Raw genomic sequence first — 25,376 nt, 5'->3', positions numbered from 1 at the left:
AATTATGGAGTTCCACAGGGTTCAATGCTAGGACCAGTTCTGTTTACATTATACATGCTTGCTTTTGGCAGTATCATCAAAACACAGCTTACATTCTTACTGCTATGCAGATGACACCCAACATTCCTGTTTGTGAGTTGATATGACCTGAATCCTTGCAGCTGATTGGCCCATGTGTCTGTCAATCAGGATCCCAGTGTTTTGATTGGCTGTGGAGTTTCTGGGTGCAGTGGGGTGGATCTCCATGCTGAGTCAACCCTACAAGTCAGACGTGGTTGGAGATTCCACACTCTGACACGCCCACTGCTGCTGCCCACCTGCAGACGGGTAACACACACATGGGCCGTTTATCAATATGCGTACTTGTGCGTACTTGCGTTCTCGTGTACTCGTGATACGTCATCAGTCGGAGACCAAGTACTGTTCCAATTCGAAGTACGCATCAAGCCGAGAACACGAAAAAGTCCCGGATGTGTTCTCGCTCCGCCTGTTTTATCGAGCATGCATCGGTGTGGACTTGGTACAGCTAAATATCCCAGAATGCATTTCGCCCAAAACTCAACAGCGGACTCGTTTCCACCCCCCCCCCCCCCCCCCCCCCCTGCTCGCGGTCTTCTCACTACTCAGGTTAAAGAAACCCCAGCAGCTGTATTGAGTGTCCACTAAAATACAAATACAAGCGTTCTAACATCTCACCTGCTTGTTTTTATTAAGGTATGTACACGTATGTACATGTACACTATTTGTATTAATAGAGGTTTCACTACTGAGGTTAAAAATGATATATAAGTCACTTAGATCCATTCTAAATGTTAATGTTTGGTTTATTTCAGTGTTTTATTTGCTCCTGAGTAAACCGGTTTGGCTGTGATTCAAGTTAAGCTTCATAACATGTTACTCACAGTTAAATTAGGAGGGGACGGCAGTAAAAACTCCGGACCTGTGACATCATCACGTATGCAGGTGTTTCAATTGTACATATCGCGAGTCCGTGCTCGCGTTCTCGGTGAGTCCGTACTCCCGTGCATTCTTGGCGAGTACTTGAGAATTGATAAACGGCCATGGTTTACTCCCCGTCTTCCTCCAGGACCCTTAAACCTTTTTTATAGAGATTGACAGACCATGTGACTTTCGCGCATTGCGCTGTGGGTACAAGTGGCAACAAAATCAAAACACTGCATCAAGGGCTATGTTACATCCTGTGAGGCTGTGGGAGTGTGTGGGTGTGGTGTTGTCTTCTCCCTCTTCTCCTCCTTCTTTCTTGCCCCTCCCCTTGTCTCTCTCCGCCCCTTCCTTCTCCGTTAGGACACACCTGCTGCTCATCTGCCCTCGTTACCACCAATTACCCTGAGAGGTGATATAAGCTGGAGGAGAGCAGTGTGGAGGTGGGAGAGGCTTCTGGTGGATTTTCATCTGTGGTGGATAGTGTGTGTTTCCAGCCTAGGTGTGGAAAAGGCCTGCTGTGTGCGTGTGACCAGCCCCACTGTGCGTGGCTTGTTGTGAGTAGCTCAACTGGGCAGTGTTTTTGCTTGAGTGACGGCGGCCTCCATTACTTTGTTTGGCCTGCCTAGTTTGTGCTAATAGCAGCGTTGCTGTCTTTTTCTGTTGAAGCCTTATAGTTGTTTTCTTTGTTGAAGTGGTCACCTTTCTCTTTGGGTTGACCTGTTTGAGTTATAACTAAAGCAGCAGTGCTGTCTCTTTCCGTTGTTACCTTTTATATGATTATTGAGTTAATTGATTATAATAAAGACTAATTTTGTGTTAAATACCATCTGCCTGGCGTTCTTTTCATTTCACCCGGATCCAACTGTTACTGCCCCCCACCCTCATCGCCTAGCTTTTTATGTGGGGACGTAACAGGCTAGCATTCAGATCTAATAGAAATAAAATGAGTGTTTCATAATTCATTCAATTTATTGTCTTTATTTATAACTGGCGTTATTGTTTCATTCTACTATAGAATCTTACAAGAAAGAAACAAAACTGTAAAAATCCATCAGCTTTATAAGCTGCTTCGTGAAAAACAAATCAACAATACAAGAACAAAAAAAACATTGCAAAACAACATAGTGGAAAACAGTTATTCATCACTTGCTTGCTTCAATACAACACTTGGGCACATCTATGCGGGACTTTTCGTGGCTGTTTTGATATCGCTCTCTCTCTTAACCGATCAAATCTGGCTGTGGTAGCAGCTTTAACCTCGGTCTGACCCAGGCTGATAGAGAAACACAAAACACAACAAACATTGGCCCGCAAAGCCACAGTAAACAAAGCAGCATAGCGCAACAAATTCAATTCAAATCAATATAAGACTTATTTGTAACATACATCAACAATTATGTTATGATAAATCGCGTAATAACTACAACAGAAGACTTAACTTTGTAGAAATGCTTGGAGCAGACTAACATGTGAGCTGGAGTGTTCTGGGACGTTATATTTGGTCTTCGAATGGCTGCAATCCAGGCCATCCGTTGGCTCTTTGTTACTTCGGAAACATGGCTTGAATTTCTCTTCCACAACGTAATCCGATAAAAAACGATCTCTTTACCCGTCGGCTTCCCGTGGCTGTCATGCGACCGGCCATTCCAGTTAATAATACAACAGCTTCTTGCCATTCTTTGTTTCTTTTTATCGCTGTGTGACTGTTTTCGTGTGAAAGCCTGAGTGCGCTAGCACCGCTTGCCACTCTTACCCACAATCCTTTGCGGTTTTACCCCTAAATGACGTCACATTTTCCATCTTTATTCTGTTTTCAGGCCGTCCCACCCACAGTCTTGTCTGTCTCAGAGGTCTTAAACTGCAGGTAAACTGCTCATCCCTCACTGAGTCGCCCCCTGTGGCCATCTGAGGAACTGCAGCTCCAGCCTGCTTTAAACTCTTACTGGTGTGTGTGTGTGTGTGTGTGTGTGTGTGTGTTTCAGCTCAGAGCTGGTGTGTTTTCAGGGTGTGGTGTCTGAAAGGATCAGTGTGAACAACAGGACTGCCCACTCTGGACACACACACTCAGGTACAAACACACAGGTGGTTTGTGTATCAGGCTTTTGCTTTCTGCTGTGAAGTTTTAACATGGGGGTCTATGGGGGCTGACTCACTGCTGCCTCTGCTGGACACTAGAGGAACTGCAGGCGTCAGTGCTTCAGGTATGAGTCTCAGGTGACTGCAGCCGTTCAACTCTGTTTCTCTTTAACCCAAATCATCACAACATGGAAATATAATCATCAAAATGATGTGACTGGAAGGATGCAGCAGGCTGTGCTCCACCTTTCTCCTCCACACCTGCAGGTGGAGAACATGGATGCATGAATCTCTACAGAGTTCTTTGAATATTATCCGTCTTATCAGTTTTCAGTGAACAAAAATCCTCACAGAGCCAAAATAAGCAGTTTGTATCCAACATAACTCAGCTGGACTCTGATGCTCCGTATAACAGCCACACATGAGTCTGGATTCACTCAAAGCATTGAACAAACTTTATTGTAAATGAAGCTTTTGGACATTTATTCTCTGATATTTGCTCTTCAGCTCGAGTCTCCATCAGTGGGAACATTTCCTGATTCAACTTTTCTTCTGTTCAAATCAAACTCCATGAGAATCAAAGTGTGAATCAGAGTCCTGATGATCAGATTCTATAGAAACATGGAGACTGTAGAGGATTTACACTCAATATGTTCATATGGTCCCTTCAAGAAAAATCAATCATTCATCAAATAAAATCAGTCGTTGATCGACTCCGTTTGATTGACAGGACAGATGATCAGAGGTGCAGAGTTTTTACCTCCATCATTCAGACAGGGATTGAAGTATGGGTGGAGTTCGTGAGTGAAGGAGCAGCCAGTAAAGGAGTAGATCAGAGCTGCAGCACCTACATCATAAAAGGAGACCAGACCCTCCTCATAATCCACAAACACCCCCACCTTCTCAGGACCAGGATGAAGACAGAGGGGGACTGAAGGGGAAGCACGAGCTTTGTACTCATTTCCATTTCTCAGCCTCACAGTCCAGAGACCATCCTGAGGACTCAGTGTGACTTTTCCCTTCCTGTTGATCGACTCTGTGGCCACTCCTAAAGTCCACTCAGTCTTTCTTTTAACCTGAACCTCAAAGTAAAATCTGCCTGAAGAGAAACTCTGCTCTCCTAAAACACAATGACACTGAGAAAATCTCTCTGGGTTGTCTGGAAGATTCTTCCTCACATCACCATACTTCACTTGTTTTCCATCATCAGACAGGATGAGTTGAGGATGAGCTGTATCAGGATCCAGAGTCACATCCACCTCATACTGCTGCACCCTCTGCAGCTCAGCCTCAAACAGCTTCTTCTTCATGAGTTTCCTGATTGTCTCCTCCAGCTGAGCCACAGCTCTCACCACAGTCCCCTCATATGATGGTGGATGAACTCTGACCTCTGTCCAGTCCTTGCTGGGTAGAGCAGCTTTCAGGGAGGAGAAGCTTTGGAGGAAGTGGAGGTGGTCTTCACAGTATGAGAGCTGCTCCACCTCAGAGCTTCTCTCCATCAGCTCAGAGATTTCCTGTTCCAGATCTTTGATGAGACCTTCAGCCTGTTTCTCTGTAGTTTCCTGTTTGTCTTCGATCTCCTTCATGAGCTCCTTCAGGCGTCTCTCAACAGACTCCATCAGAGCAGTGAAGACCTGAACACCTTCTGCTTTCTGTCTGTCTGCAGCATCTTTACTCATCTTCACCGACTCTGTGATCTCCTGAATCTTCAGTCGTCTCTTCTGGATCATCTGCTGAATCTCAGCCTCTGTCTTCTCCAGCTCTGCCTTCTTTCCTTCATATTCTTCTCTCAGAGGAACAAACTCGTGGTTCTTGTGGTCTAAAACAGAGCACAGCGTGCAGACACATGTCTGGTCGGTCTTACAGAACAGCTGCAGAAGGTTATCGTGCTTCATGCACATCCTGCCTTCCAGGTTCTCCACAGCATCAATCAGCTGATGTCTTTTCAGGCCTTTCACTGTCAGATGAGGCTCCAGGTGAGTCTGACAGTAGGAGGTCTGACACACCAGGCAGGACTTCAGGGCCTTCAGTCTGGTTCCAGTGCAGACGTCACAGGGAACTTCTCCTGGTTTGGCAGCTTGTTGCTCTGAGCTGCTGCTGCTGGCTTTCTGCTGAGCTTCACGTGTGAACTGAGCAACCATCTCAGAGATGAAGGTGTTGACCCTCAGCTGAGGTCTAGTGTAGAAAGTCTCTTTACACAAGGGACACTGAGAGATGACATTCATGTCCCAGTGCTGACTGATGCAGGTTTTGCAGAAGTTGTGTCCACATGATGTAGTGACTGGATCAGTGAACACATCCAGACAGATGCAGCACAGAAACTGATCTTCAGATCGCAGATTGCTGGCAGCAGACATGTCTGCACTCTGAGGGAGAAAGAAAAGAAAAATTTGATTCAAAATTCACTTTAAATTTCATTTTTAAAAAGAGAGAAACAAGCGAGGCTCCTCCCTCACAGAGAGAATTATGACCTTGTTTTCTGCTTGGCCGTCATTTACATCCCTGATAAGCCTATTTGTTTAACGTCTCCCATTACAATGGCCTCACTGTGTTAACTTTCCACATGCATGTAAACTGGTAACAGTTGAATGATTCAGTAACATCTGTCACTCTTACAGGATACACTAAGTCAGATAATCTCTCTTTGTAAAATGTCTGAATGACTTTTTGAAGTACTGACCAAAATCTGCTGGTTTACAGTATCAAAGGCTTTATATCAATAAAGAATAAACAGGTGTTTTCACGTCTGTAATCCTTATGATCAATCAGATCCAGAATCAATCTAATAGGAACAGGAAGTGATGAATAAACAGGAAGTGTGGAGTCAGTCTGAAGTCCAGAGCACAGACTGAGTCCACAGTCCTGAGCAGAGCCACAGTGAGACTGAAGCAGCAGCTCCATGTTCCTACAGTGGATCTGTGGTTACATGAGCAGATTTCTATGGATCCAGTGTGACTGTGATGAGTCAGCATGAAGTGAACAGAGTGAAGATTTGTGTAGAAACAGGAAGTGTGATCAGCTGCACTCACCACTGTTGCTGAGAGAAACCTGATGGACTCCAGTGAATCTTCTTTTAGAGACAAACAGGACTCGACTGCAGCTCTGCTGCTGCTCTCTCACACTTTCACTTATGGAAAATGACGATGACCTTCTCGTCTTTGCTCCACCTCTCCCTGCACCTGTTTGTCTGGTTTTGCTGCCTCTCCCTTTACAGGAATAAGCTGGTCTGTACTCAGTGACTGTGTGCAGCAGGTGGGAGGAGTGAGTAGTGGGTTTACACAGTAATGACGGCCTCAGGTGATCAGGAGAAACTCACCTGGATTTCCTTTTTCCACAGCAGACTGAGAGCTTCAGGTGGACCCTGAAGGAGGTCTCAGACACAGGTGGTAAAAGTACACACAGTGTGTACTGAAGTAGAAGTACTACTGTTAAAAATACTCCAAGTACTAATTCATCTTTTTTACTCAAGTAAAAGTAAAAAAGTACTGGCTGTGAAATGTAAGAGTAAAAAGAGCTGATTGAAGAACATTTCTAACACATGTGTTTATACAAAGCTAACTGAACCATGTGCTACATCAATGTAATAATAAAATAATATTATTCACTTTATTTCTGTCTAAATTTGAATTCTAATAAATATTCCCAGCTTGAATCAGACAAGTTGAACATGAACTGGGAAAAAGAAGGAAAATCCAAATATTCCTGTGTTCAGTTTTCTCCATTGTACAGACTGACTGTGCCTCTAAACAGGAACATGAGCAGGAAGAGGCTGAAGTGGATTCAGCAGGTGGAGGATGCCCACCATCAGCTGGAAAGATTTACTGTGACGTTTGTTTGCTGTTTTCGCCTCGTGCATGAGAACATCACCAAATAAACTCGAGACAGTTTTTAATATTTATTGTTCAAGAGCAAAAAGACTGACGGACTGTGTTTAAGCTCACAAATGTCACACATGAAATACTCAGTGTTTATTTGCTGGTTTGTTGGCAGCTGCTCCTTAAAGCAAGTCTGTCACACATCTGTTTGACCGTCTCCAGTTAATCTGAGACACCAGTTAATCTGCAACACCAGCATCAGGCGGCTCAGCTGATCTCTGGTGTGTAGCTGCTGTGCTGCGGTCCCATTCCTCAGTGAAAGTAACAGCAGAACAAGAAGTCTCTAGACCCACATATTTGAAAAAAAGCTAACCAATCAGATGAACACACTCAGTAAAGGACAAAGAAAAAAGTGTAAAAAAAAAAAATTAGAGTAAAGAGTAAAAGCAGAAGCAACTGAAACAGGCTGTATGCTAGCTGACACATGAGCACTAGAACTGTTAAACTTAATTGTTATGATTTTAGCACCGAGTTACATGAAATACTGCATCAGAAAGAACAACACAACGATCACAGACATGTTTATGCCAACAAACAAACATTAACCCAGAAAAGTCTTTAAAACAACCTGCTGTGGTGTTGTAATTAGAGATGGCACGATACCACTTTTTTATGTCCGATACCGATATCATAAATTTGGATATCTGCCGATACCGATATGAATCCGATATAGTGTGTTTTTTAATCAATAAAACTGTTTTTTTTTTATATCTTGCTGCATTTTGTATAAGTTCATACTCAACTTTAAATAAACAACAACACTAAAGCTATTCTGTTATACCTGTATGTAAAAAATACACTGCACCCAAAATATTTCATAGTTCAGCAACACTGATCAATCTAATAAACCTTACCTAACTTAAAACGTAACTTAAACCTACTCCTTCCTCCCTATTGTGGTATTTTAAAGAGTACTTAGCAGAAATATTAAGCAACCTAACTAATAGGGTTGCAAACTCCCAGCAAATACTGTACATATTCGTCCGACCACTTTCTTCTTTTGCCCGACATAGTTAGTATGGATTAAAATGTTAAAATAAATCACACGAAGTACTACCACGACATTCACATGTTGACTACTGCGCACGCTACATTCCCCGCAGCCCTGATTGGCCAAGCAGTGTAGTGTGACAGTCTGCAGCCAGTGATGGCCAGAAGGGGGCGTGTCATCAACAATTTACATATAATTCGGGTGTGTCTGGACCTCTGTGACCTCCGCGGTGGAGGCTCTGCCGAACCCCTGAGACTGACTCACCGAACCCCTAGGGTTCGATCGAACGCAGGTTAAGAACCACTGTGTTAGACTCATGAACAAGGGCGTCGATTTGGCATGGACGGAGGGGACATGTCCCCACCAATATCCAGCGATTATTGAATTGTCCCCACCAATAATTTGATCTCTGCGAGTAAAGAAATACAAACCCGATAGAAAGAAAAAATCGATCTGTCAGCGTCTCAGTCACCCAGCGGTGCAGAAAGAGTTAAATTACGTTCTCTACTGGAGTCCTACCTCATGTGACAAATATGGCCAATGTGATTGGCTGTGCCTTTCAGGGAGCTCTGTTTAGTTTTAGCAGCGGCAAACCTGCGCTGCGAGGAGGACGGGAGCAAAGAGGAAGAACGTGCATATAAGAAAGTATTTTTCAAAGAAACCTGTAAGTCACTTAAAGTCAAGTTCGCTCATAAAATGTGTCCGTCATAATAACGTTACAGGCAATACCAGGCCATACATGCCAACACTCCCGATTTTTCCAGGAGAATCCCGAATTTCAGTGCCCCTCCCGAAAAGCTCCCGGAGCCACCATTCTCCCCAATTTCTCCCGATTTTCCACAACAAAATTGAAAAACCATATCCTAGATTGGCCCAGCCAATTCCAGTTTCCAACAATAGCTGCTACTGCAGCTACTTAGTATTAATATTACTCTCATTACTCTTTCTGGGTCGCGAAATAAACTTTTAACATGTTTTCAGGCGAGAATGTAGCTGTGTAAACTTCAAATAACTTAAACATGTTATTGTTTGGCCTTTTTCAGTGTTTTATTTGTTCATGAGTAAATCGGTTTGGCTGAGAATAAAGTTATTAGATTAGATTAAATAAAACTTTATTAATCCCTCGGGAGGGTTCCTCTGGGGTTTTCACACAGCTGAATAAATGTCAAACAGAAAACTGATTAAACAGAAGTGTGAGACGGTCGAGAATCTACGCAAGCGTCCGGTTATATTTTATTTTATTTAGACAGCAAGGAGCAGACGGCAGAGGTGACGTAATTATGAAGGCTAGACCCCCGAATTTCACGGTCGCTCATTTCCGGTCTACCCGGCTTTCGGAGGACCCGGCCCACTTAGCCTGCAAAGGCCGGGTCCTCAGTTGGACACAGCCTCTGAATTTGGACACCCCCGGAACAGGCCGGTGACATTTAACTTATTTTTTTCCGATAAGTAAACACTGTAAAAAAAAAAAAAAAAAAAACCCTTTGAATGTCTCCCTAATTCTGAGGTCTCAAGGTTGGCAGGTATGTGCTAGGCTTTGGCCCACATCAGTCTAAAACTGTATGTAACCATGAAAAAAGTGTTGCCATGTCCACCACGACAGTATAGTATAGACAGTATAGTATAGACAGTATAGTATAAACAGTAGTATAGACTCCTTCACATAGTGGACATTGAGTTGTTGTGTGGGGCACCAGTAGTCCATGTCTGTTGCTGTAACAGTAGTTCATGTTTAGAATAAAAAATCCCAGCTCACTGATTTGATCGGGGCAATAGTGCCTAAAAGGTTGCATAATTTTGCTGAGAGATCTTTTACTTTGTGGTAATCTTAGATGAGTAGTTTTATGGACAAAAACCATCAGGTCATTCAGTGTTCCCTTAGTGCTAATGTGTAAGAGATGTTGGTGTACTATAACTGAAGTAATGTTGTTAAGTCCTTAAAGTCATATTCTTTTATTGTCATGACTGTATTTGAAGCTTTTTTTTATTTTTGTATGATACCTGATTTATATGGAATATGGCTGAAGTAAACTAAAGTCTAAAATCAGTCATTTATTTAATAGTAATTTAACATTATATAATTCACATATAAAACTATGAATTGTAATTTTAAATGGTTTAAAAGCATGTAGAATAGTATATGTAGGCAAGTATATTTCTCCTTCTTTTTATCAAGAAGCAAAGACAAAAAGGAAAAAAAAAAAAAAAAGAAACAGGGCAGGGTTCGGTGGTTGAATCATCCGTCCCCACCAATGCCAAAACCAAATCTACACCCTTGCTCATGAATATCCACAAAGTTCGATGCACATTTATGGGCCTGATGAGATAATAGAGCAGAGAGAGACTGCTGCTACGTGACTGATGTACTGGCTGATATTTCAACATGTATGATGGATGATTAATGAAATAACTGCACATCACAAATGTCACAGAAACCTGTTGGTCTGATGTATCTGAGAGAAACACAGACATCAGGAGTATGTTAGAATTGTAAATCGTTCATTAATTGTATAAGTTTGCAAAATTATGGTTCTTACTTTTGTGTTCGGAAAAGTCATTGTACAGTTTTTATTCACGTAAAATTACTGGTTAAAAGTTACTTCTGTACTTTCGATAAAGACTTTGTGGTAGGACTTGACTTAAGCGGCCAAAGAAGGAGACTGATGCTGTCAAGTGTAGCAATATATGTAATTAGAGTTGGATGTCTCGAGACCGGTCTTGGTCTCAAGACATCCAGAGCGCACCATCATAAATTCCCCCTATATTTGGTATGATCCGAGCTCAGGCACTAGGCGACTGAGCACAGCTCCCATGTGAGCGAGGGGGGAGAAGCTGCTGCCTGTGAGTTTAAGGAGAGCTGAAGTTTGACCAGGTACCAAAGCAAATCATTCGTACTGTACAAATAATGTAAATATGACGGTGTATCATAAAAGATTGATATCAAACTGATCAGTTGGTTGCGTTACTTGCTCTTCGAGTGAATCAACAAATGGATCAATAAAAAGCCGAACAACAATGCTGATTTTTTAGAGACTCTTAGCCAATGGTCCCTCTAAGCTGTGCACGTGCGCAATTGCGCACTGCTGGCACGGTCTCTGCGCACACAAAAACTGCCTTGCGCACACAAAAAATCTAACCTGAATTGAAATTAAAATTAATACTTTAACAATTCTGTTTTGCAGTGTTAGTCAGTAAGTGACTGGCTGCTCCTGTATGGGATTACAACGATGCCACCTTATCCCATAGTCCAACCAATGATGCGATTCACATTCGTATACGCAGCCAATCAACGTCGTTGACAGGAAAAAAAGAAGCTATACGGCTTGTGTCAAAATTTGATTGATGACCCCTCGCCCCCTCCTCCTCCCTCCCCCCCCTTTTTCCCCTCCCCCACTACTCCAGAAGTGTGTAATTTGATCCATAAATCGCGTCACGTGTTGCGGCACCTGTTGTTTTTGAAAAAATAAAAAAAAAAGTTTTTAGAGGGAGGGGGGTCTGTGGAGGAAAGAGAATAAAAACAGAGAGGAGGGGCGGCGCACTATACTACCCTATGCACAGACACAAGATGGAACCTTTCATTCTGCAGCCCTGTGTTCCTCTGTACTTGGACGGGGAAGAGATCTGCTCTCCCGAGGCCGTAAGCATGGGTGGCAGCGGCGGCGGCGAGTGGTCTTCGTCGATTATCAGCGACACCCCCGTCACCGTCTACAGTAACAGATCTGAAGCAACCGCTGCTCCGCGGAAAGAAGGGAGAAATAAGAAAGTCTTCATGTTCCGCAGCCAGATACCGAGGAAGTTGCGGGGAGAATGGACTCTGCCTTTTGAGGGCTGTGGAAAGTGGGGCTACATCTTCAAATACGAGCTGGGAGAGCTTTGGCTCTATCAGCTTAATGAAGGAGAAAACTTGATGGAATCGAGCAACCTTGTGAAGCTGACTTCCGCTGACTGGGCCGTGCTGAAGCTGCTGATTGCGCTTGTTATCGGAGAGGCTAACGAGGATTTTCCCATTCCAGAAGAGGAAAATGTTACTCCTAAAAGACGCCGGAGAGAGGCGGATAATCCCCCTCCTCCTCTTCCTCCTTCTCCTTCCGACTCCTCTGCTGAGAATGATGAAATAGAGGATGATGATCCTCCCGCCGCTGCCGAGAATGATGGGGATTCCACCGCTGAAATAGAGGTTGATGATCCTCCCGCCGCTGCTGAGAATGATGGGGATTCCAGCGATGAAATAGAGGTCGATGATCCTCCTGCCGCCGCAGCTGCTGAGGATTCCCCCATCGCTGCTGAAAAAACTCCGGAGGAAAAATATGTCCGCTTTGTACCGCCTGATACCTTCTCGGATGAATCTTCATCTGATGAGGATGATGATCATCTCTACACCATTACAGAAGAAGAAGAACCCCTGGCTGAAAAACTTTCAGAAGATGCCCTCCCAGCTTCAGAAAAAAAAGAGGAGAAAGCAGCCCCTGCTTCAGCTGATGAGAATAAAGAAAACATTCCCCCAGCTCCAGAAAAAGCTTCAGAAGAAGAAGAAGAAGAAGCTATTCCTCCTCCCCCTCCCCGGAACGGGGGCATGCGCTTCAAGGACGGAGAACTAAACAAGACTAAAATAATCTTGTCGACCGTCTGGTTTTCAGGAACCACAGCCACTGGGAGATGGAGAATGCGGGCCAGCTTGCTCTCAACGGATGAGTCTGATGCGCCTGACATTTTCGTCGTGGAGAAATTCAACCCCGACTGCGGTTTATTTCGCAGCATGATGGTTCTGCCTGCCAAAGAATGGGTCGTAAGGATGCTGGAAGTGAGGAAGGATATTACAATTCTTTTTCAAACTTGCCGCTGCTGGAGAGACGCCGTAGCGGTGAAAAAAACTCTGAGCTTCTGAAAATCCCCGCCCACCCCGGACCACGCCCCCTTCCTTTTGTTTTAAAAAGGAAGCCCGCGACCGTTCAAAAAGCCTTTTTTATCTCAGAGAGAGAGAGATGGACTCTGCACCCCTGCTTCGCGATGAGGAGACCAGTTCCTCGGACTGTTTTTCGGACCAGGGCTCGCTGGTACCCGACACTCCCGGCTACTACAGACCTCCGGAGCGGCGGCCGCGTCAGCAGCAGCATGCCGACGAGATGGACGGCTGGGCGTCTTCTTTATTCATCGACGCTGTGAAAACTGCTGTGTATCATCTGGTCAACTTGGTGATCAACAAGTACCGCACCGAGGATTGCAACGGGTGTAAGATCGATCATCCCAGCCAGAGACAACACGAGTGTCTGCAAATCCTGGAGGATGATTTTTACTCCGACAACTATTACAACATCAGAAAGAAACTGCTCACCCCTCGCTTCATTCCTTCCATTCAACGCCTGCTGATTGCCCGCAACATCAAGACTGATGACGCAAAAGTGGGAATGGTGGCTGAGACTCTGCTCCATGAGCTGAAGTCGGTGAGGAAGGTTTTTGACGCCATCACCGAGGCTTATGACAATTTGGTGGGGCAAGATGTGGTCAAAATAGGGGAGCTGCGTTTGGTCACAGAGTGTTACAAAGGACACTGATTCTTCTCCTGCATGCATGTATTGTGTTTCTTTTTAAAAAACTACCTCATGTACGCTGTGTTGTGTTTATTAAAGCATATATCAGGTTTTTGAAAAATCGCTGATCATCCTGCATTTAGATCACTTTTAAAAACTTGTATCTTGTTTTTTGTAACCTTTTTTAAAAAGCATGTTTACCTCAGGTTTTTTTTTTAAAAAACAAACAAACAAACAAACAAAAAAAAAAGCTTGCCTTTAAACTTTGTATTTATCCGAGTATCTCAAACTTTTTCCTGTTTGATTCTATAAGTGTGTTTTATCTCAGGGTTTTGAAAAATGTTTTTCTGCACGGTTAAACCCTCTGGTTTTGAATAAAAATGTATTCCTGTTTGATTCTATAAGTGTGTTTTATCTCAGGGTTTTTTGAATAAAAATTGTATTCCTGCATGTTAAACCCTCTGGTTTTGAATAAAAAAAATATTTTAAAAAAAGCAATCGTCTCTGTTTTTTCTGCACGTTAAACCCTCTGGTTTTGAATAAAAAATATTTTAAAAAAGCATTCGTCTCTGGTTTTTGAATAAAAAAATAAAAGCCGACTCCTGCGACGCTATAACGCAGACGGCTTTTTATCACGAGACGGGATGGCTGAGAAAAGAGCGATGAAAAAAGTGTATTATGACCCCCTTCACCCCGGTAGTTTCGGAGGAGTAGATAGACTCCGGAGGGCTGTGGAAGAGGAGATGGGTAAAAAAGTGGATGTCCGCAAGGTGCAAGATTTTTTATCCGAGCAGGACGCTTATACTCTGCACAAACCGGCGCGAGTAAGATTTAAGAGAAATAGTGTTTGTGACCAAACTGCTGAAGCAGTTTCAGGCAGACCTGTGCGACATGAGACACCTGTCTGAGTACAACGACGGTTTTAATTATTTATTGACCGTCATAGACGTATTTTCAAAAAAGGCTTATGCGCGCGCCCTTAAAAAGAAGACGGGGTCGGAAGTGACTGAAGCTTTCCGGTCAGTGTTGAGAGAGAGTCAAATACCAGAAAATCTACAGACCGATGCGGGAAAAGAGTTTTTCAACAAGAGTTTTCAGGCTCTGATGAAAAATCACGGCATCTCCCATTTTGCGACTGCCAGCGATCTAAAGGCCTCAGTAGCGGAGAGATTTAATCGCACGCTGAAAACGCGAATGTGGAGATATTTCACGGCGCACAATACCAGACGCTATCTGGAGGTGTTACCCGATCTGTTAGAAGGGTATAACCGCAGTTATCACAGCAGCATTAAAATGACACCTGCCGAGGTGTGCCCCGAGAACGCGGATCAAGTGTTTCGCAACTTGTACGGCACGACCCCCGCCCGTCCGAAAATAAAGATGAAATTTAAGAGGGGGGATCTGGTGAGAATATCCAAAGTGAGAGGAGTATTTGATAAAAAATACGAGCAGAGTTTCACGGACGAAACCTTCACTGTGACCCGGGCCCTTCGGCGCTCACCCCCCGTGTACAAACTGGAAGATTACGACGGGGAGTCTATCGAGGGGTCGTTTTATGAGCCCGAGCTGCAGAAAGTGAAAATGACCGAGGACAAAGCGTTTCATGTGGAGAAAATTTTAAAGCGGCGCACAGTCAGAGGCGAAAAGCAGGTGTTTGTCAAGTGGAAAAACTGGCCTGAGAAATTCAACAGCTGGGTGAAAGCCTCGGAAGTGGTCGGGGTATAAAAAAAGAGACCCCCGGATCATTCGGCTCATTTTTTAATTTTCACTCGCCTCATGGAGTCCGAAGGGTTTTACGTGACCCTGCCTTCCAACGCCAGCAAGGAATTATTTAAAGATAACACCAGCGGTTGCTACACCGTGGACCTGGCCAAACCCATCGAGCTGAACGGAGAATGGAGCGTAGGTCTCTGCGAATTTATTTATCCGCGCACCTGGTACAATCTCTCCCCGACCGCCTCCTACTTGGAGCTGATGCGAACGGAGGAGGAGGAAGAGCCGCACTTGAGGATTTTAAAATTTGGGAGGGGAGGTCATTACGCGCGCGTTAAAGATCTATTGGAGCAAGCGGTGGCGGCGGTCCAAAAGTACGACCCCTCATTCGAGGCCTCTTTCAACAACATCACCAAGCGTCTGGACGTTAAAGGCGACGGGAGCCACAAAATAAGGGCCTTCCCTCCTCTGGCTTACATGCTGGGATTGAAAGCGGGCGAGTGGTGGACTCTGTCGAAGCGCTCTACCCCTTACCCGTGCGATATGAGCGCGGGAGTATATAACCTGTTTCTCTACACAGACATTGTTCAGTATCAACCGGTCGGCGACAGTTACTCCCCGCTGCTGAGCGTAGTGAACGTGAAAGGCGATTACGGAGACGTGGTGAGCATCAGGTACAACACGGTGCATTACCTGCGCGTATCTAAAAAATACATTAAAACCATCCGCGTCGAAATTAAAACGGACCGTGACAGGTTTGTGGATTTCGTTTACGGGAAAACGATAGTGAAACTGCATTTTAAACCCGCTTGAGAATGGCGGCGCGTCTCCCTCAGGACCCTCACCGTTTTGTGAGATATTACGAGGGGCAGGTTGGCGGATCCCTGCCCGGGTTTTACGGAGCCCCCGTGATGTACGGCAGAGGGATAGGGTCCATCTTCTCCAGGCTGTTTCGTTTCGTATCTCCTCTCTTCAAAACAGGGTTCGCTGTAGCTAAACCTCACCTGAAAACGGCAGCCACCAACATTGCATCAGACGCTGTGAAAAGAGTGATGGGGAAGCTGACCGAGCCCCGTCAGGAGGGGGCGGGGGGTATGATGGTCCTGTCCCGCAGGAAGAGGAAACGCCCTCCGGGCGAGCGGATTAAAAATAAAAAAAACCCCGGAGTAAAAACCAAATCAGTCAAGACAGGCGGCGGGAAGAGAAGGATCCCTCAGCGTAGCTCCGACATATTTTAATTTTAAAAAAAAGGAAGGCGTTCAAAAAAATAATAATTTAAAAAAAAAATGTCTCTCTTACACAAGAAATCTGCAGAATGCACCCTGGCCGAACTGGATCTATTTTCGGCTGCCATGACGCAGTTATCCATAGAGGATAAAAAATATCAAGAATGCCAGCCCCTCTCTGCGCTGAACGACAACTCTCCCATTGAATTCTTCATCCCTGGAGACGGGGAAAAGTATCTCGATCTGAACGACACCATGCTGCACCTGAGGGTAAAGATTACGGAGAGAGACGGGACCGACATCCCTCCCGACGCCGGGGTAGCGCTCATCAATTACCCCCTCAATACAATTTTCAGTCAGTGCGACGTTATTCTGGGGGATCGGCTGATTTCTCAGTCCAGCGCCACTCACCCTTACAGGGCCATGATCGAGACGCTGCTCAACTATTCAGAAGACACTCTAAAGAGCCAATTCAGCGCCGGCCTGTTTTACAAAGACACGGCCGGAGCCATGGATTCTATAGTTATAACCAACGGGCCTAACAAAGGGATACAGCAGAGAGCCATTTTCACGGGCCAGTCGCGAGAAGTGGAACTGCTGGGTCCCCTTCACGCAGATATTTTCTTCTGCGAGAGGCTCCTGCTGAACTCTGTGGATTTGAGAATTAAATTGATACGCAACAGCGACGCCTTCTGCCTGATGGGGACTCGCGATTCGCAGTTTGCTCTGAAGATAACCGCGGCCTCTCTGTACGTTAAAAAAGTCACGGTTTCTCCCGCCGTCAGGCTGGGGCACGCCGCGGCCCTGATGAAAGGAAACGCCCTCTATCCTCTTTCGCGCGTTTCTGTGAAAACCTACTCCATTCCAGAAAATTCCAGGATCTGCAACCAAAAGAATCTCTTTCTGGGAGCCATGCCTAAATACGTGGTCCTTGGCATGGTTCACCACGACGCCTTCACCGGGAGGAGGGACCTGTCGCCTTTCAACTTTAGACACAACGACGTGGAGTATCTGGCTCTGTGTCAGGACGGCAGGCAGGTGCCCGCCAAAGCTTTCCAGCCTCAGTTTGACCGCGGAAATTCGGTCAGAGAGTTTTACCACATGTTTTCCGCCACTGGGAGACACCTCAAAGATTTGCCTCTGAGCATCGACCGCCGAGAATTTAACGAGGGGTACGCCCTGTTTGCTTTTAATCTGGAGCCCAGCGAGGACGCGGACGCCCTGTCTCCCGTCTCCAACGGAAATTTGAGGCTGGAAATGAGATTCAGAGTTCCTCTGCCTCAGACCACCACGCTCATCGTGTACGCCTGCTACGACTCCATTTTGGAGATTGACTCTAAAAGGCAGGTGCTGGTGGATTATGATTGAAATAAATAAATACATGGATAATCTTCAACTGGAGCACATTCTGCATCGCGCTTTGGGAGACGTTTTCTGCGGAGTTTGGGCCTCTGACCAGCTGGCCTTTTTGAGAAGCGACTTTAAAGCACCCGCCTACTTTATAGTAAACACTCACCCATCTCACTTGAGGGGAGAACACTGGCTAGCTCTGACTCTGGAAAAGGACGGCTCCTCTACTTTTTTTTGACTCTTACGGATTCCCTCCCGACTTTGCTCACTATCCCTCGGTCATCTCAGAGTTTCTGGAAGACCACTCAGTCAAAATACTCTATCATGATTGGCAGCTTCAACACCCTCTGTCTGTCGTTTGCGGGCAACATTGCATTTTTTATCTATGTCACAAAGCTCAGGGGTTATCCGTCGGCAAAATACTTTCTCTGTACTATAACGATGTGTTTAAAAATGATGACATGGTGTCTGACTTTCTGAAAGGCCGCTGCCCCGCTCGCTCTCGCAGAGGTCATCACGGGGCCTGCTCCTTACAAAAGTTTAAAGATGCGTGTATCAAATAAAGAAACGTAAACCGATAAAAAGATTGTTGCAGCGTTTTTTTTAATTTCATTTGTGAAAAAAACAAAACAAAACAAAACAAAACAAAAAACAAAACAAAAAAACAAAACAAAACAAAACACACCGAATTATATAGCGGTCCAGGTCGGGGAAAGCAACTTTTTGACTCGAGCGGGTTTTCTCTCCCTTCGCGCAGGCGTCTGTCCTCCCTCCTCCTCCTCATCGGATTTAAGACGCGCGTACTCCTCGCGAGCTCTGCAGTTATGTATGGAGGATGAGGGGATGTTTGATTCGACCAAAGTAGTTAAAAACGCCTTCCATCCTTTGGGCTGCGTTTGGGTTTTACTTTTAAAAGAGAGGGAGAGGTTTTTAAATAGGTCGATCATGTGAGAGCCCCGCACCGCATCCCCCTTGTAAACAAATTCCCCCCTTTTTGTCCATCCTCCTCCCCCCTCCGCTAATTTCTGCATAATGTAGCGTGCGTTTTTGCGGTCTCGAGGGGGTAGGGATTTTAATACTTCTTCCACCATTTCATCCTCTTCCTCGGGCTGCTGCTCCTGATGATGCACCTGCTGCTGCTGCTGCACCTGCTGCTGCAGCACTTGTTGCTGCTGCTCCTCCTCGGGCGGGAGGTGGAAAGTCACCCGACTCTCCTCGTCCCGACCCTGTTTATAGAGTGTGAGATACCTCCGCAGCAGAGACTCGTATCTTTTGACTTTTTCGTACGAGTTTAGCCTCGGATCCTCCAGTATAGCTTTCATCCTTTCGTCCAAATCGTCTTTGGCGGCTTCTCTGACCGTGGGCTCGGCGGCCGGTCGGGTCAGTTTTTTCATCTCGTGAGAGGGAACGAGAATCATTTTTTTAAACATCTCAGCGTTTCTGAAATATTCCTCCCAGCAGGTTTCCCAGAATAGGCACGGCGGCGGACAGCAGAGGGAAAAGAAACCCTCCCGTCTGTTTCTTTAAAACTTGACGTTTACGGTTTAAGCTGGTTTTCTTGTCGGCCAGCAGCCTGATGATCTTTTTCTGGCGTTTGAGTTTTTGGTATTGAGAAGAGGAAAGAGGTATGTTCCCCTTTAAAAGATTTAAAGCAATCTCGCACAGCGCTTGGAGGAAATCCGGGGAGCTGTGAGCGAGAATGTCTTTGCGTTTCTGCGGCGACGCGTGGTACAGAGCTTGCAGTAAGACGGCGTTCCTTTTTATACGCTGAGACATGGCTACTTTGATTTGGGCAGGTAGATGACGGGATACTGCCCCGGGAGTAGACCGGCGCGCACTCTGTAGCGTTCTGGGCACGAGGGAGTGAGATCGAGGATTAAATACCCGTGGGGCTCCTCGGTGGCGTCTTTGAAACTGTCTGAGAAAAATGTTTTTTGCGAAGGGAAAATTTGACGGGCCAAAATCTCAATCTGCAGCTTGTCTCTGGGGTTTTTAAACAGCACCATATAATTGGAGTTTAAGCTGATGGTGCGGCTGTATTTACCCTGATGGAAAACGTTCTGCGTCAGCATCATGACGGAGACGTTTTTATGGTGGCGGTATTGAGTGAAAATTTTGACCACTTCCGGGTGATCCGAGGCCTGAAAGATGACGTCATCCAACACCACCAGAGCGTCTTGGAAATCTTCGAAAGAATCAGGCAGCCCCTCGACAAATTTAATGTTTTTATTGGTCTTTGACAGTTCTTCGTACATGGGTTGAAAAGAAGTATAAATCCACACGATATTTGCGGGCACAGTATTCATGGAGCGTTCACAGTTTTCCAAAACACACTTTACAAAATGAGTTTTCCCACACCCGCTAGGCCCCACAACTAGACAGGAAAAAGGCACTTTCAATCTGTGGTCAAATTCAATTTCCTCCATTTTAGAAGAAAACGACGATAATAATAAAAACAAAAACAAACAAAACACACACACTAGTACCCGAAAGGCAGAGTTGTGCCGTCTGGAAAGAGACGCCTCTTGTCGTAAACCACGCAAAACTTTTTCTGAAATGTTCTGTTTTTTAACACAAACCCCCTCTTATCCCTCTGAATCCCGTGTTGAGGGGTCTCGAGCTCCGCCTCCTTCATACCGGAAAGGTAACTTTCCACCAGCTCGCTCATACTGTCGAAATTGACCCGCTCGCTGCATTCTCTCGTTTGCGTTATACCTTTCATTTTTACCACAAGTTTCTTCTTGTTTCTGGTCCGGTAGGTGTAGCTCTTTGGACCTGCGGAGACAAATTCCTGGATGGTGTCCCCGTCTAATTCGTCCGTGAGATCCCCTAGAAAATTGCCCAGCTCTAAAGGTTCCTCCCCGTCTTTCACTACGTAGATCAGAGAGTCGGTGTCGGTGTACAGAACGTTGCGCTGCAATTTTTCTAAATACTCGTAGAGTTTTAGGCGGGCGTAGGCTGTGGTGAAAGCCGCGATGAAAACGTTATTGGATGCGCCGGGAGGTATCACGCAGCGCTCGTTATAGCTCCACTGAATTAACGCCACGTCCTGTTTTTTGGCCTTTAAAAAAGAGACGTGTTTAAAGTCGTACTGACCGGAAAAGACGTAGTTAAAAAACTGACTGGGTTTTCTGACCAGAGTGGTCTCAGTCAGGTTGGTTCTCTGAGCAAACTTTCCCCAGAAACTGTTGAGACACAATTTAGATACCTGTCTTTTGGCCGGGTTCACCTCGATTTTTGACGGGTCTAAACGAATGCCCTGATGCCTGTGGTACTCTTCCACGTATTTCCTCCTCTCCTCCTCGTCGCGAGCTTCCGGAGGATAGCCGGAGGCTCCTGTTTGCCTTTGAGAAAAGTGTTAATATAGCCGGCAAAGATGTCGCTGCTGCTGTTAAACTCGACGGTGACCCAGACCCCTGTGAGAGCTCTGGCCTCGTCGTCGTGAGGGCACGGGCCGCTTTGGTGATTAGTCTCGGCGCAGGTGCGGCAGAGGGAAAATATTAATTTACCTCCGGGGGTTTTGTACGGTAGAACGGGGAAATAGAGCCCGCGCGGTGGGTAAACGGTGGCTCTGATCAGCCCGAAATAATGACGAGGGTCTACAAAATTCTCTCTGATGATTTTTGGGTGATGGAGAGGGTAAGTGCGCTTGGCGTTGACGTAAGGGTACAGGGATGTGACGTCTACGTAATACACATTTTCTCCGGGCGAGGCGCTGTAACGCAGCCTCAAGGCCGAAGTGCGTCCTCCGTAAAGGCCCGAGCGAGGAGACAGAGGTTCCGGAGCTTTGTAGCTTTGCAAAAACGTTTTAACCTCCTCGTTCGATTTTTTCATCTCGCTCCACAGCGTGACCGTGCGGACTCGGTAGACGTTTCTCAGCTCCCGGAGCCTCGCCTCGGTAGAGGCGTGCAGGTCCCCGTAAGGAGCGCGGGTCAGAGGGCAGATTTCCTCGGGCCTGTAGCACTTTGGACAGCCGTGATAAAAGCAGCCCAGAAATTCCCACACCCACTTTTCGCCGTTAATCAGCGCGTATCCGTCGACGAAATACGGACCTATTTTTTTCTCCCCTCCCGTTGTGAGAGCGTGTTGAATGGGGATTTTCTGAGAGCGAGCTACCCACTCCAGCCACTGAATGGACGCGTGCGAATAGGCTTTGGACGTGCGTCCATAGTTGTCGGGCGAGGGGATGGCCAGAGTGTTTTTGGGAAGGAAATTGGTGAGAAACACTTTCATGCAGGCGGAAGCTATAGTGACGCAGCTGAAAGGGTCGATTTTAGTTTCGCCTATAAACCCGTCTCTGAACTTTATGCACGCCTCCCTCAGGATATTAACGTCATTTTGACAGTAATACAGCGACTCTTTTTCAAAGTTAAAGACGCCTCGGGAGGCCTCGCCGTGCCAACGCAGAAACTCCTCTCGTTCAGAGAGGGACATGCGCTCTACCCCGTAATCCGAAGGAGAGGGGTACGGGCCCACGTATTTTAATCGGCCCCGCGAGCTGAATTTGTGAGGGAAAAACCCCTTGGATTTGTCTTCGAAGCCTAAAGCTTTAGGCATAGCGCTGAGACGCATGGTGAGGAAAGAAAGCGAGTCTATGAATTTGAGAAGGAAATCGGATTCTGTGAAACATATAATTTTACTGCCTTGCATGATGAGCGAGGGCGTCATGCCCTCTCCCACCAGGTGGCTGAGAATTAAATAACTGTCGTACCCTTTCGCATTGTGGGCAATGAATGTGGTCTCTCTATATCTTTTCCTTCTGTATCTTTGAACAAACTTTTCAACGCAGTCTACACCGTATGCGTGCCACTCTTCTCCTTCTAGCGATTTTGTACACACTAGGTAAGGGATGTGCGCCCCCTCCCGGTCTGGGAAGGTTTCAAAGTCATAAAAGATTATGGATGCTGTATCGAGGCTTTCGTGTTTCAGAGGTTGAATGTAACACAGGTGCTGATCTTTGTCGGGAGGAAGCTCAGCGCGGCAGATTTTACATCTGGCAGCTGTGCACCTGTGCTTTCCGCGACGGGAGAGGAGTTTGCAGTCCGGGCATTTATACAGTCGTTGACAAACGCTGAGGCCGGAGCTAGAGTGAATTCTGGGCTGTTTGTGCTTCAAGTAACACTCGCGAGTGCGGCATGACCTGTTACAATCCGGACAGATTACGGCGTCCAGAAAGTGAGCGGGGCATGCGGGGTCAAAACAGAGGTTGCAGCGATTTTGGCAGACGTGTTTCTCCAGGCTATGGTACCCGCGGTGACACTGCTCACAAATGTACGGGACTCCTAAAAATGTTTTTAGATTTTTTATCCCGTAATAGTGATGCCGGAATAAGAATAAGTACAGCGGGTGAGGAGTGTTTGGGGACTCTGTCTCGATTAGCGAAAGAGTCCTGTCCTCGGGCGGGCGGTAAAACACGACGATTTTACGATTTAGTATTTGCGCAAATTTATCTATGTCGGTGAGGGTTACCTGGGTCCGATCGCTCAGCCCCGCTAAACGCTGCAGCTCTCTGCCGCGTTCCAGGGTCTGTTTATCTGTGAAATGAGGGTCGGTGAGGTGAGCCAAGTTAATGGCGAAGCACAGATTATCGTTTTTGTTTTTTACCACGTACAGACAGTGCCGCTTTTTGATTAGAATTTCATCATCTAACGTTTTGTGAATCTTTTTACGAGGGCCTCCGCCGCCTCGAGGATTTCTAATTACTTGCACTACAATTTCTAGGGGAGAGCCTACCACGATCGCGCCGTTCGATTGTATCAGCCTGGCCAACAGGTCCTCAAAGGCCGGTACAATGTTTTCGGCGCTTTCGTCAACGTTAAAAACGGCGTGCTTTCGCGCGTGCTCGCTGATGATCTCCACTTGAACCCGATCATTACGACTAACTTCCGGTCTGACCCTATCAGCTAAATCTACAAAATTGTCCCTGACGTCGTGGTAAAATTGAGCGAGGTCGGCCGCGTCGTTCTGAGAGGGACTGTTAAATACTCGCCTTATTTCAAAATTATTAAATTGTTCACGGCGAGTCACCGCATCGTTCTGTACCCGAGATCCTCCTCCGTGTTGATGCTCCGCAGGCTGATCCTCCGCAGGCTGCACCTGCTCCTGCCGCTCCGCAGAGCGCTCCTCCCTCTGCTGGTCGTAGAGCTGAAGAGCATTTTCTAACTGCTGCAGAGGGTCAAAGTTCAGTCGCTCGGCACGCCGTTCGTTTTCAATGTTTTGAAGGAGGGCCTGCAAAGCGTTTTCTAAAGGCTGTAGGGGGTCGATCGGTGGTGCTATATGATCAGCGTCTCTGTTCAATTCTGCATTTTAAAAAAGAAAAACTTTTATTTACCTCGCTCCTCCTCCACCTCCTCCCTATCATCTGTAGCGGAGGTTTGAACGGGTATATTCTCTGTCGAGAAAAAAACAAAAGGGAAAAAGATTTATGAAAAACACATTGCGTCTCTCTGGGACAGCATGCGCGGGTTTTTCTTTGTATTTTTTAAAAAAAGAAAAACTTTTATTTACCTCGCTCCTCCGCCCTATCGTCTGTAAAGGGGGTTTGAACGGGTATATTCTCAATCTCGGCTGTCAAGAAATAAAACAAAGAGAAAAATATTAAAAAACTTTCTAGCACACGTTATACCACTCCAAGTCTGGAGGGGCGGTATAGCATGCTCGGCTTTTCGAATACGTTATTTTGTAGAAATATCATTTACCTTCAGATTTAAAAGGTATTGTCCTGCAGTTCTCCCGGTATGCGGTGACGAAAACAACGTCGTCTTCTTGTTCTCCTTTTCGCTGCGGCGGGGTCTGTATATTCTCGATTACCGCTGTCATGAAATAAAACAAAGTTTTAAAAAATCCGCTCCGGGTCGGGAGGGGCGGTATAGCGTGCTCGGATTACTCCGTCACATCCTGTTATTCAACAAAATGGCGGATAATACAGCATATTGTTTACCTTGGGTTTTAAAACTTATTTCTCCGCAATTCTCTCGGTGTGCGGAGACGGAACTAACGTCGTCTTCTCGCCGTGGTCTTTCACCGATCGGCAGCGAAGGTTCTGCGGGGAGGATGGCCTCTAAATCGCCTCGTAAAACGGCCGGATTTATGCTGCTCCTCACCGTGCTATCGATAGCATCTGTAAGTAACAGAGTTTCATTAAAAAAACCAAGTCCGTCTAAACTTATTTAAAAATGATATATACTTATTTAAACGCACCGTAGTCCACTTGCGAGAAATCATCGGTGTAGAAATCTAAAAGAACGTAATCAAATTATTAACATCTCTGTTGATATATAATTTAAAATCATAAAGAAAAAAAAAAAAAACTTACCGGAGTGAGACTGAAAAAGGTCTGGCGAGCTGGCCCTGGCGCTCTGATCGACGGCGTTGTTTGGACGGAATGCAGACATAATATGCACGGACTCTTCCTCGCGATTGGTAGAACTGTCACAGTAGGGGTCTGAGCAGATAACGGTTCTTTTGACTCCCCTCTCGTTTCTTCTCTCATTTTATCCTCGTCCAGCGAGGCATCTGTTTTTTCGCATCTTTCTCCTGACAATATTGTCAGTTAGAGAGGGTTTTTTTTTCTTCTCACCCTTTGGGTCTCTGTTTTATGTGTGTGTGTGTGTGTGTGTGTGTGCAGTTGGGAGAGGGGGGAAAGAAAGTTGGGGTGTCCAATTTCCTTTTT

The 25,376-nt window shown here is 45.8% G+C and overlaps 2 protein-coding genes across 2 annotated transcripts in view; one reads left to right on the top strand and one right to left on the bottom strand.

Annotated features, from left to right (window-relative positions):
- The window catches only part of LOC109201617 (CST complex subunit CTC1), a 172,798-nt gene that overhangs the window by 2,207 nt on the left and 145,215 nt on the right, over positions 1 to 25,376 (top strand). The window contains exons 9-10 of the mRNA XM_025905593.1: positions 190 to 327; positions 2,763 to 3,159. Of these exons, the coding sequence (XP_025761378.1) occupies positions 190 to 327; positions 2,763 to 2,813 (189 nt within the window). The 3' untranslated portion in view covers positions 2,814 to 3,159. The remainder of the gene's footprint in view (positions 1 to 189; positions 328 to 2,762; positions 3,160 to 25,376) is intronic.
- LOC109201604 (E3 ubiquitin-protein ligase TRIM21-like) lies at positions 3,454 to 6,150 on the bottom strand. The gene is made up of 2 exons (XM_019357368.1): positions 6,051 to 6,150; positions 3,454 to 5,387 (listed from the first exon to the last, which is right to left on the bottom strand). Exon 2 carries the CDS (start codon positions 5,376 to 5,378, stop codon positions 3,720 to 3,722), a length of 1,659 nt encoding a protein of 552 aa, XP_019212913.1. The 5' UTR covers positions 5,379 to 5,387; positions 6,051 to 6,150; the 3' UTR covers positions 3,454 to 3,719.

The sequence above is a fragment of the Oreochromis niloticus genome, linkage group LG3, assembly GCF_001858045.2.
Source record: "Oreochromis niloticus isolate F11D_XX linkage group LG3, O_niloticus_UMD_NMBU, whole genome shotgun sequence".
NCBI lineage: Eukaryota > Metazoa > Chordata > Actinopteri > Cichliformes > Cichlidae > Oreochromis > Oreochromis niloticus.
This window is presented reverse-complemented; position numbering and strand designations above follow the sequence as displayed.

What these genes read in the sequence shown, in the direction of transcription:
- LOC109201604 (XM_019357368.1), bottom strand. Translation starts at nt 5,378, where the DNA reads ATGTCTGCTGCCAGCAATCTGCGATCTGAAGATCAGTTTCTGTGCTGC.